Here is a 12,310-nt window from a genome sequence, read left to right as displayed (position 1 = left end):
GCGCGCCCCGCACAGCTCCGTGACCGGACGCAGGAGGCGGGTGCTCCGCCTGCGTGGAGCCCTGCCGGCGGAAGGATGTGCTCCTGACACCCTCGCGGCGTGGTTGAAGTTAAGTGCGAACTCCGGAGGCGCTGAGGTGTTGGAACTGGAACTGGTGGAGGCGCGGCCGAGAACCTCTGCCAGCCCCGCGGTGTGGGCCCGCAGCTGTGAGAGACCTTCCCGGTGTGGTCCGGTGCGCCCTGGGGTGGCCCCGTGCGTGGGAGCATTGCCGCGGTATGCCCTTAAAAATGGGGTGACTGCAGCGATGTGCTGGCGCTGCCATGGGGTTTGTGCTCTATTTAAAGAGACAAATTGACCCAAGCTAGAGTAGTGTAGGATTTCTGTGTTGCAGCATCTGTGACAAATTTGCTTTTGAAATTTGTTTTACACACTAATCAGGACGGCATAAGAGTTGGTGTGTTTTTTTATGATGGTATTTTTTTGCCGCAGACTGGGATTAATTTGCATGTACACAATGACATAAATTAAAGTCCAAAGGTGAACGTGTTCGTATGGTTTGTTGCGTAACACCCTTTGTGGGACAAAGGGTAATCTTCTGCAACACAAACCTTAGTGATGACTTTTAGAAATTTAGAGCTTTTAAATCTTATTTTTAAAGTAGCCTGAGTATCATCACTTCTTAAGAAAAAATTATCTGTCTTCAGTCTTTGCATTGTTAGCCAGTACTATGAGCATTCAATGCATCGCTGAATTTGAAAATTTTAATATTCTTAGAAAACCAATGTGTACTAACTTGAAAAACTCACAGATGCCAACTACTGTAGATAAGCAGAACCATTGCAAAGCAACGGCTGTCATCCAGATGATGGCTTGGACTAGTCAATATGTCTTTTGCTCTTATTTTTTTAACATAACCATTCATTAAAAAGCATCCGAAGATCATATCACAGACATGTGAAACAGTGGAACTTCCAATTGTTGTACCAAATGCAAGATGATTATATTATTTCAGGCTCCACATGTGTCTAAAGCTTACTTTCACAGAAACAATGTGGTTTTGTTTTCATACTGATGCCCTGTAACAGTCTTTTTCCTAATTACAGTACAGATACTTGTTTGTTGGAGGTAGGGAGGGTTTTACCCTGCTCAGTCCTTTCAGGTCTTCGGTGTCATAGGTCTTACCTTCCTAAGCGTGACCTAGGAGGATAGATCAGGTGAAAAAAGGGGTGTTTGCATGTGAGCAAATAGTTATAAATTGATGTGTTAAACTGAAAACAAACATTGTTTCGCCTGTCTTTTGCAGAACTGTTTTTCAGCTGCAGTATTTTTCCAGGATAGTTCACTATGTACTCTACAAACACCCAGTCCAGAAGAAGGTTCAGGGGAAAGAGCTGCAGCAAGGCAGTAATTGTGTCTCCTGGCAGCTCTGACTATACTGAAGGTGTTCAGGCAGTCAGAGCCTCAGAGTTGGTGGGATATGGTGGAAGCAGCAGGGATATGGTGGACAAATTAACCTTTAGAGTTTACTCTTCGATCTTTTCAGGGGAAAATCAAGTGCTGCCTAGGCTAAGTCAGCTAGGATGGCTTAAACTGCCCTTGCAGTAGTTTTAATGCTTCCAGATTAATCTGTGGTGGGGCAGAGGAGGAGGATTTGTGTGGTCTATGCTGTTAATACCCGCAGAAAGGGAGTGGTGAATAACACAGTGAATATTACATTGCTGAGACCAGGTTCATAAAAGAGCTTTTGAACATACTTTTTGTTACAAGTCTTCATGAAACTTTAAATGCCTTTCTCCTCAGCATGCCACTTGCTTCTTTCTTAATGATTTTGTTTGTTTTGCCACCACAGCTTCTGTTTACCTAGTCTTTTTTATATTGTTAATGCTTGAGCTAGTGATTGTGCTTTTCTTTAGGATCTTGTATAATACCAACATTGTTAGAATCTAATCTCCCAGAGTTCCTTTCAAATTATTAAAATACTGTCAAAAATAAAGTACATTGGAATTTAAGATGGAGCATATATACTGCAGGTTTTTGGTTAGCATTAGAACAAGCAGCTGAGATTCTGACTGTACCTTTGCAAAAAGAAAAATGATGGACAACAGAGAGAAGATAAATTAACTGTATAATTGATATTTCTTAATACCATAGTTTCCTTCTTGTTCCTGAATTAAGATTTTTCACTGGCTGTTGTTTTTGACAGTAAAAGGAAGAACTGAGGAGAAAACAAACTATGAAAGTATTGGTTATTGGCCTTGGGGGGTAAGTTATACAAAATTAAATTTCCTCTACAGCTTAAGATAGTCTTCTTCTCAGAATGATGTGATATAACTTCTATTTCTGAATACATTTTTTAACTGGATTATAAATGCAACATATAATTGTAGAGTTTTATAGCATGGAAATCTAAAGAAATTGTTCTGTGTCAGTTTGAGACCTTAGGTGCAGATATCTGTAGCATCTTTCTTGGCACTGCTTGATTTACTGTACTGATTATTGAAAACTAATGGAACATACCAAAAAATTTCTAGAGGTAGAGAGTATTTAATGTGACTAAAATTTGGGGGAAGTTGTATTGTTTATTTGCTTATAACTATACAGAAATGTATGTGTGAGCTTGTACATATGTTTAAAATATTACTTTTTGCCTTGGTGAACTGTTTGCAATGTTTTTTAACAGTGTAACAAATGGAGGGAAAACAACGCTAGCAGAAAAACTTAAGAATATGCTTCCCAACTGTGATATAATCTCTCAAGATGACTTCTTTAAGGTAACAGTTTTATTGGAAAAACCTGATAGGTAAAAGGAGGCTTGAGTAGGTTTCAATTGTTTTTTCAGTTCTCCTGTTGGTGACCTTTTAAAATTGGTGCTGCTTAAAGTAATGTTAGTTTAATAAGAATCATAAAAATGAGCACTGGGGTAACTGAAATTTAAGTGGCCAAACTACTGAATATACTCAGCCAATAGAAATTTCCTGTCTTTTTTGCCATTCTTTTAAAATAAGGCATGGATGAATTTTTCAAGATCGTTTTGCTAATGAGTTTAATCATACTATCTTAAGCCTACACCCATACAACAATGAGTAGTTCTTTGTCTTCCAAGTCAAAACAGAAAAACAGCTAGTGTTTTGACACACACTTTTCTCAAGTATAGCTCTAATGAATTTAAGTAATATGATTTGGAGTGTTTGTTGGTCTAGATTAAGTAAAGTTTTTGTAGTGTATTTTAACATTTGTTTACATCAGTTTAATGTTGAAGACTGGATACAAAAGTGTATAAACCCTTACGTTTATAAATAGAGTATGTATCTCTCAGCATGATCATAAAAGCAACCTTGAAAAAATTAAATTTTTTTCCTCCTTCAGCCAGAGTCTGAAGTAGAAACAGATGAACATGGATTTAAGCTATATGATGGTCAGTAACTCTGATGCACTGCTTTTGAACATTGTACTGAAATCGTTGTGCTGAGCTTCAATACTTCTTCCACCCCATCCCCTCGCTCTCTTCCCTTCTAAGCAAGGCAGTAAACAAGTGGTTGTTTCTGACCAATCCTTCTCTTAATTTCCTTCAGCTCACTGAGATACTTAAGCAAACTTGCTTAACAAGTATATAGCTCAAGCTAGGGCTTGGTCTTGCTTTTTCTCTTTTGAATCTTTTCCTTTCTTTCTTCACTTGTGTCTAGTTTAGTAGCAAATGGTACTGTTCAGTTGGAAGTCTTGGCTTGCAGTAGTGGCATAAATTTAATCTCATCACTTGGTAATGGCCCTTCTTTTTCTGCTTTTGCTGGTGAGCTCATGGGATATCATATTGGGTTTTCCAAGTCAGTCAAAACTTGGGTTTATCCTGACACCGTTATTTGATGTGAGATCTCACATAAAGAACATATATTTTTAAGTTCATGATTAACGCTGGCTCAATTTATTCTTAGAGACACCTAGATCCAGATCCACTTTTGTGCAGTGTTTTGTGTCAGGTCATACCTACTTGTAAACAATTGCTTGGTTAATAGCTAATCTCTGTTGATACGTTGTCATCACAAAATGTATTGCTGAGAAAATTGGTCAGACCCTTCAGTTGTACCTGAAGACAGGTCATTACCAGCTATGCAATCTTTGGCTTAACTTCTAGACTTCATGTAAATGGAATGTGAAACTGGAGGGATAAAATGGACATTCTTATTCAAATATCCAGGTTTAATGCTGCTCTTAAAAGCTCTTTAAAAATGTGTTTGCTGTTATGATATCCAAAAGCTACCTTATTTCTACCTTTCGACACTTCCTCAATATATTCTTGCGTGTCTACAGAAAAAAACAGATGTTACATTGTGCATTGTACACCATGGTCCTTTAACTCTCTCTATGCCCACCTGATAAACCTTATAAAAACCTAAAGCAAAAAGTGCTAAGCGTCTACTCCCCCCTCTGACAATTGACAAAATGGTGGAGGTCTCAGAATTAGTAAATTTTTACGAGTTTTGTGAAAGTGGAGAACAGTCCCTGAAGTATCTGTCATGAAGTGAAAAGCTGTGAATTCCGTTTAGACAATAGTAGATGCCATGAAGTCCAGAGAGACTACACCCAACAGAAATACCCCAATCCTGGTGCAAGCTTTGGTTTCAGTAAATCATCAATAGCAAACACAGAACTACGTAAATAATCTTTGGGGTAATCCTGTTCCCCTTTGTTTAAATTTGTATGTAAATTTTTTGATTCTTACTGATTAACGTCGGGATACTTAAGGGGTTTTTTATATTTTTTTACTCTTTGTTTTTAAGGGATGTTTAACTTTGTTTTCATCTAGTACTTGATGCCCTCTATATGGATGAAATGGTGACAAGTATTCGCGATTGGATGAAAAGCCCAGCAAGCTCAGGTGTTGTGACAGAAGAGTCAGAGAATACATGTGACAATCTGAAAAATGTTTATATTTTGATTGTTGAAGGCTTTCTCCTTTACAATTATGAGTAAGCAGTAATATGTAACCTGGTAAATAAAAAGCTACCCTAAAATTGAAGAGGGAACTAAATATGTTATTATCTTAGGCCCCTTAATGAACTATGGAATAGAAGATATTTTTTGACCCTTCCTTATGAAGAGTGCAAAAGGAGAAGGAGGTAAGATTATTGACTTCTTGTTTAAGAAGAGTCACCACATCCCCTGAACTGAAGTGGTCCTTTTATGCTAGCTTTTCTTCCATGCTTGCAAAATATAGGCTATTAAGAACATCTATCCTCTTTGTTTGTTTGAGGTTTGTTTGGTTTGGTTTTCATTTTAGAGCACATGGTTATTAAAGTATTAAGTGCTTTACAAACACTAAAAAGAATTTGTTGTCCTGATAAATGATTTAATTCCTGATTGCATAGTTGAGTAAAATTATGTTTAAAATGAGAAATGGTTAAAAAAATACTAAGCACTCTTATTCTTGGTTAAATACAGTTAATTGATGATTATTCTTAGAGTAATTATGTTCATGTGTGGGTTAACTGTACGGTTTTGTTTAGACTATCCATTAGTTTTACTGTGGGTCTAAACTAGATTATTGAACCAGCGTCTGACTTGCCTCTCAGTTTGGAACAATACTGTATGCTTGGAATAATATATGTGCACAAAGTCAGAATCTGCTGGCTGAGTGAAGAAATCTTCTATTCAGCTGGCTGTGGGTGATAACACTTTCTTGGTTTCTCACTAGACTCACCTAAGACATTAGTGTCCAGAATGGAAGAGTCTAGACTAAACAACTAATCAGCTTGAGAAATCTACATACCTAGTAAATAGACAAAAAGTAGCTTATTTTGGTAGTAGTGTCCATACAGTTTAATTTACCTGCAATACCTTTTACAAAATTAAAACCACCAAATTTTACCTTATCTTTTATCATATCTTAAATGTGGTTTGATTGGCAGAAATGGGTAAGAGAGCAAAAGACAGCAGAAGTTCATGTCACAGACTGAATTAAAACAAAGGAGCCACCTTGGCTCCAACAGAAATACAGCCAGCCTTTCTTTTTTTATTTTGGATTAAAGCTGTTATTTAAGCAGCTGACACTAGGGGAAAATTTAAAACTTATATGGGAACACATATGTATTTTTGTGTAGCACCAGAGTCTACCAGCCAGCAGATACACCAGGGTACTTCGATGGACACGTGTGGCCTATGTATTTGAAATATAAAAATGAATTGGAAGAGAATGCAAGTATGCAAGTTGGTATGGTATCCTTATTTTAAACTTACAAAATGCTTAAATATGGCACCTGTGCAGTTTTTGTTGAATTGTGGGGTTTTTTTTAAATGGGACAAAATTTTCTTCAAGTGTTTTTGTGGCATTTAGTAGGTTTTGATGTTTCTGTTAGTTTATATTTCAAGCCTATAGGGATTTTGTTTTTGTATTTAATAATGAAAATTAGGAAGTTAAACAATGGAAATGTTCTGATCACTAATTAAGTCCACTTAACAGGACAACTTGTCGAGATAACACACTTATGTCTAAATAGGAAGCTTCTGAGATGATAGCTGATGCACTGGCAGAGTTCTTCAGAACAAAACTGAAATCCTGGTGAAGTCTTGTAATAAACTGAAGATACTTTCTAGGTGCTGACTGTCCAGACTACAGTCACCAGTTTTGCATGAGAAGTGTCAAAGCTGAGCCAGCTGTTGGGGCAGTGCCACAAGTTTGTGTGATGTTCACACTTGCACAGCTCTTGGACTAGCTGCTTCTGGAGTGGGGCCAGAGGGAAGGGGAGGGAAGTTGGGTGGCCTCTTCATCATTAGCACTGCTTCTTGCTGTGCAGTAAGAATAAGAACTGCAGTGCTCTTCCGGAATGTGCTCAAAGGCTGAAACTGAGGAACCTGAAATTATCTACTGCACAGAGACGTTTTTGCCAAATTATCCCATTGCTCCACTGTCCTCACATAACTACCATTACGCTTATGGAGACTTTTGTACCACAAAAATTTGTAAATGGATTATTAACTAGAATTATTTTCCATTATGTTGGGGTTTTTTTACATGTAAAACAAGTTTGGGGAAGAGGAAAATGGGAGGTCCTGTTTTTGATTTTTTTTTCTTCTCTTCTGATAGCATAGGAATACTGAAAACTTTGCCAATTCCCATTACAGATAGCTGGCATAGAACTCATGAACACTTCTTTTTTCTTCCTCAGATTATTTGGATGGAACAAAATCCCAAGAGGAGCTTTTATCCTATGTGTATAGTGATATAATACAGGAATTAAACAAGCTGAGGGAAGAAAGTAAGTAATGTTACTGGAAATTGAATCTATATATCCTGTTCCATGTTAACAAAAAGCTAATACTTTTATTTGAAAGTACAAGAATTATAGAGATCTCTGTTTCTTTATGTGCTACAATACCACGTTTGCTCATTACTCTAGGTCAATTTCAGTTAAAACTGTGAGTTCCTTGAAATGGGATGGTCTAAGGTCATAGTTGAACTACTTAATGATAAAATAATAATAAAAACATGGAAGAGAAGGAATGTGGGATAAAATAAGAATGAAAACAAATGTGTTAGTGGAATTATATTATCACTAATATACAGTGATGTTGTTTGCAAACACCGCGGATTAGATATGTACTTCGTATTTATTTTAGATCAGCAGATTACATCATGACAATGTAGAAAGCCTGGTTCCATTTGATATGAGTTGAAAACACCAAGACTGTCATACATGGCAAGCCAACCAACTGAGCAAATGCTGTGTGTATGACCATAATGCTGCTTCATGTAACACAAGAGATTTTGTAAGTAATTATTAACTCTCTCTCAGGTATGGAGACAGAGGCTCCATTTAGGAGTATGAACACTGCGTTCCTGACAAATTTCTTTTAATCAATCCTGCTTTGGCTGAGCTTTAAATCTGATTCAGTGTGTATGTTTTAAAGAACATGAAGATTTTGTGCATAAAACTAAACCATAAAGATGCACTTCTGTTGGATTAATAAGCATATCTGAACATGGATGATTTGATTGCAATTTGAAATGACCATATAGGAATGACAGTGATTGCCTCTAATATTCTTAGGAGCTTATTATCACTGATAAACATGCTCAGAGAAACTAGCTGTGTAAGATATGTAAGTTGTTATGCTGCTTATTCAGTAACTGAATACTTCACAGCTAAGCTTATTTAGACTTGCTAAATACTTCTCTGGTGTTTGCACTGTAATTTTTGTGTTATGTATTCTTTAGAGCAGTTGGGAATAGATGTTAAGAAAATGAAAACAAACCTGAAGAGGACTCAGATTGTTGGAAAAAGGTGGGAAAATAAGATGTAGAGAATGGAGATGCATCATTAACAAGATATAGTACATATATTGTGCAGAGATTGACTAGGATGGCACAGACAACTAGATAATAAATCCATGCTTCAGGGAGAAAGAAGGAAGAAATAATTGTTATTAATATTTGTAACTCACATTGAAAGTGAAATGAAACTGAAATGTTATGAATGGAATGTTCAGAAAGCAAGAAAGCCAGACAAATATGAAAGCTTTGTTAAAGAATTTGTGTGTATATATATATTTATGCAAACTAGGAAATTGGATCATAGTTTGTTGCTGAATAAGTAATGTCTTAACTCTTATATTTTCTAGACAATTCGTTAAATTTTTATGAGCCAGAACAAAAATAGAACTACAGACATGGAAAGGAAAGGATGGATTTTATTACTTGATATGTGACAGCTGAACTGGTCAGTGATTGAAATGTAGTACTTTATAGTAAAAGTCCTAAATCTATGTATAAGAAAAAGATGTTATCAGATTACAGCTGTGTTTAGCTGTGTTTAAAACAAACTGCTTCCAAATAAAATTTTGTATTATTATTTTGCACTAAAAATTCTTTATCTTGCATTTGCTTATATGCTGTGATGGACTGTCTGACTTTAAACTGTATTTTTGTTTTTATTTCCCTTTGGAAAGGGTACAATTGCAAGAGATTAGCTAATGCATGGAGTGGTTGTGGTGGGCTGACCTTGGCTAGCCACCGAAACTGCTCTATTATTTGCCACTCCTCAACAGGAGAGGGGAAAAAATGCAATGGATTTGCATCTTGGCTTATCTTGCATCAAGCTAAGACAGGAAGATCACTCAGCAGTTACTCACATGCAGTCAAAACAGACCTGGGTTTGGGAAATTACTTGAATTTACTGCCAATAAAATCAGAAATAATGAGAATTAAGAGCAAATCATAAAACATCTTCCCCCCCACCTCTCCCTTCTTCCTGGGCTTGACTTCTTGCAGAAATTCTCTACCTCCTGTCTCACAGCAGCACAAGTGGATGGGGATTGTGTTGCTCCTTCCTCTTCACAGACCTCCACTGCTCGAGAGTGGGGTCCCTCACACAGGGACAGTCTTCTACTTCCAACTGCTCTGCCTGGTGATTCAGAAGAGGGAAATGGAAAGAACAATGGTATCACCTGACTTTATTCCCAACATAAGTGCTAAGGAAAGAAGCTCAGTTTTGTCAGATCCTCCTATAGGGAAAAATGGTAGATGAGCTCCAATACAGATCTATGCATTTGTGCTGTAAATCATTATTGGAATATACATGTTACTGAACTTGTGCTTCAGCAACTTGTAATAAGAGCTGAGGGCACAGATCTTTCACAGTTCATCTATAATCATGACATAGTTTGGAGCTGTATCAAATTGGGTGGTTTAATTTTTTTTTTTTTTATTTTTGCAAACAAAACAGGTGGTCTTACTTGGCTCCTGTGTAAGACCAGTGGACCCATGTTTCCAGAGCTGGGCAGTTTTGGTTTCTACATTAGGAGGGAGTCCATAGTGGACTTAAAAGAAGGGCAGCTAAATGTCAAGGGAATGGAGAAACTGCTTTGCAAGGAGAGACTGAAAATTGTGGGACCACTCACTGTGGAGAAGACCAAGGGGAAAATGGACCATGGTTTACAACATCTTGAAAGCTGTGAGTCAAGTGAATGCAGAGCTAGTATTCACCAAATTTTACAAATACTCATTTGAAACAGATTGACCAATTTATGTTAAGGTAATATTTCATACAAGTAGAGATGATACTTTGTGCTGCAGACACAGACCTTCTAAGATGTAATGCCAAAGGTGGTAGACAATACCAGCAAGTTCAAAGGAGATACAGAAAATTCATTGACATTTCACCCATAAGAAGTAGTAAAAGAGGCAAGCAGTGCTATAGCATGGACGTAGAAACTGACCAGGCTCATCTGGTGTGCCTAAATTATGTGCTCTTGCCAGTTACTGCAGCAACTCAGCCGCAAAAGATAATGAACTCTTCAGAGTCGGTTTGGTAGATAAAGTATTTTAGGTGCTATTATAAAAGCTTACCTGGCATGTTGGCAGAATGCTTTTGCTTTGAAGGTGGTACAGCCCTTGACAGAAAAAAAATAATTCAAGTTTGCTCTTGGTGAATGCTTTTGCATTGCCAGGGCTGTGGTAGCTGTGAAGTGGTTGGGGAGATCTGCATGACAGAAGCCTGTGGTCCTTTATTGAAGAATAGATAACTTTCTGGAAGTGGTATCATCTGCTGGCAGCAATTTCAGGCTGTCACAAGTGAGAGAAAGCTTTGCTCAGTGTCTGGCATGTATTCAGAAATGTGGAGCAGTAGAGGTGGTGGGGTTCAATAAAAGGCAAATGGATTTTATATAAGGACAGAAATACAAATATATTATTAGTTTGATATTTAGAAGGTGATTTTCGGATGTTAAAATAACAGAATATGATGACTTGTAAACACTGATGTAGGAACAAACTTTTTACCTCTCAGAGCTTATGATTCCTACTCTTAACTTTGAAAGTCTAAAAGCTGAATTTCTGTTTTGGACTATGTATCCCCTACATTGGACAAACACTAGTTGAATGAGCCTGAGGTGGATTCTCTGTTGATAACCCCACACTGACTCGATTCTTTGCCCTTCACTTCCTCTTCCCCTTCGTCATCGTAGGCCTCACACTCGTCCATCTCACCTTCCTCCACGGAACAGGATCAAACAACCCGCTAGGCATCCCCTCAAACTGCGACAAAATCCCCTTCCACCCATACTATACTATAAAAGATATTCTAGGATTTGCACTAGTACTTTCCCTACTCATCTCCTTGACCCTCTTCTCCCCCAACCTCCTAGGAGACCCAGAAAACTTTACACCAGCCAACCCTCTAGTTACTCCTCCCCACATCAAACCTGAATGATACTTTCTATTTGCCTACACCATCCTCCGATCCATCCTAAACAAACTAGGAGGCAAACTATCCGCCTCAATCCTCATCCTATTCCTCACTCCATTACTGCACACATCAAAACTGTTCAGATGTTGGTTTTGTCACACACAAGGTGTTTCCTAATTTACATACCCACTTGGGAACAATGACTCTTCTGTCCATCAAGCTGGGTATGTCTTTGGTTTCTCTCTGGCATTGCCACTGAACACAGTGTCCAGTGTCCATTCACTGCCTGGTCAGTTACTCTTGTTACAAGAGAGCAGGAGCAGTGTGAGAGTAAAGTGAAAGTGTTTATTTTAGGAAGCTGATGCTCCTGCTTCCACAGAGAGGAAGTTAGTGTGCCAAAACCCTTTCCTATTCCTGCTGCTTTACTTGGATTATTAAATGACTGCCCCATCTTTAGACAGACAGAAGGTATGGCAGCACTCTTTAGGTTTTAAGGCTGAGGGGATGGGCCTTTACAAATAAGGCAGTCTTGTATCTGCCACCTCTTCTCAAAGCACGGTGCAAAGGTGTATGGTGTGACTTGCTGTATGACATGGTGTCTGCACCTGGTCAAACAAGTTTTGTCAGGTGGAGGAGGATGTACCCATCATCCAGGCCAAAGTCTGTTGTGTGGGGAAATCTAGTATTTAGTGATCATGCATGGTTGGACAATTTGCTTTTCCCTCCCCACAGCTGGTCCTTGCTCATCCTCCCAGGAAACATCATCCGTCTTCAGCCTGGTGCAGAGTGGGAAGTAGTGCCTCTTGTCAGCACGGTGAGCTCGCTGCCCGGCTTATGCCAGCGGGGCCCGGTGTACACCTGACCCCAGCCTGGAGCGGCAGCCGGGGGGAGGGGCGGTGTTTGAGTGCTGAGCCGGTACTTCTGTGCCCGGGTAGCCCCGAGGAGCTGTGCATCCTCCCGGTACGCCCGAGGTGCCTCAGCGCCACTGCCGCCAGCGGGTGACCCCGCCGTGCCGCTTCCCACAGCGGGGCCGGGCACCACACCACAGTCCCACAGCGGGGCCGGGCACCGCGCCACAGACAGTCCCACAGCGGGGCCCGGCACCACACTACACTCAGTCCCACAGCGGGGCC

The 12,310-nt window shown here is 39.0% G+C and overlaps 1 protein-coding gene across 1 annotated transcript; it reads left to right on the top strand.

The window, feature by feature from the left end:
- The first annotated feature begins 89 nt into the window (after window positions 1-89).
- NMRK1 (nicotinamide riboside kinase 1) lies at window positions 90-8,817 on the top strand. Its single transcript, XM_030968055.1, has 9 exons — window positions 90-273; window positions 2,204-2,262; window positions 2,681-2,771; window positions 3,367-3,415; window positions 4,802-4,964; window positions 5,043-5,114; window positions 6,096-6,205; window positions 7,161-7,250; window positions 7,612-8,817. The coding sequence occupies exons 2-9, from the start codon at window positions 2,234-2,236 to the stop codon at window positions 7,629-7,631; spliced, it is 624 nt and encodes a 207-aa protein (XP_030823915.1). The 5' UTR covers window positions 90-273; window positions 2,204-2,233; the 3' UTR covers window positions 7,632-8,817.
- Window positions 8,818-12,310: the final 3,493 nt, after the last annotated feature.

The sequence above is a fragment of the Camarhynchus parvulus genome, chromosome Z (genome assembly GCF_901933205.1).
Source record: "Camarhynchus parvulus chromosome Z, STF_HiC, whole genome shotgun sequence".
Classification (NCBI taxonomy): Eukaryota; Metazoa; Chordata; class Aves; order Passeriformes; family Thraupidae; genus Camarhynchus; species Camarhynchus parvulus.
Note: the sequence above shows the minus strand (reverse complement) of the source record. Positions and strands in the feature narration are given on the sequence as shown.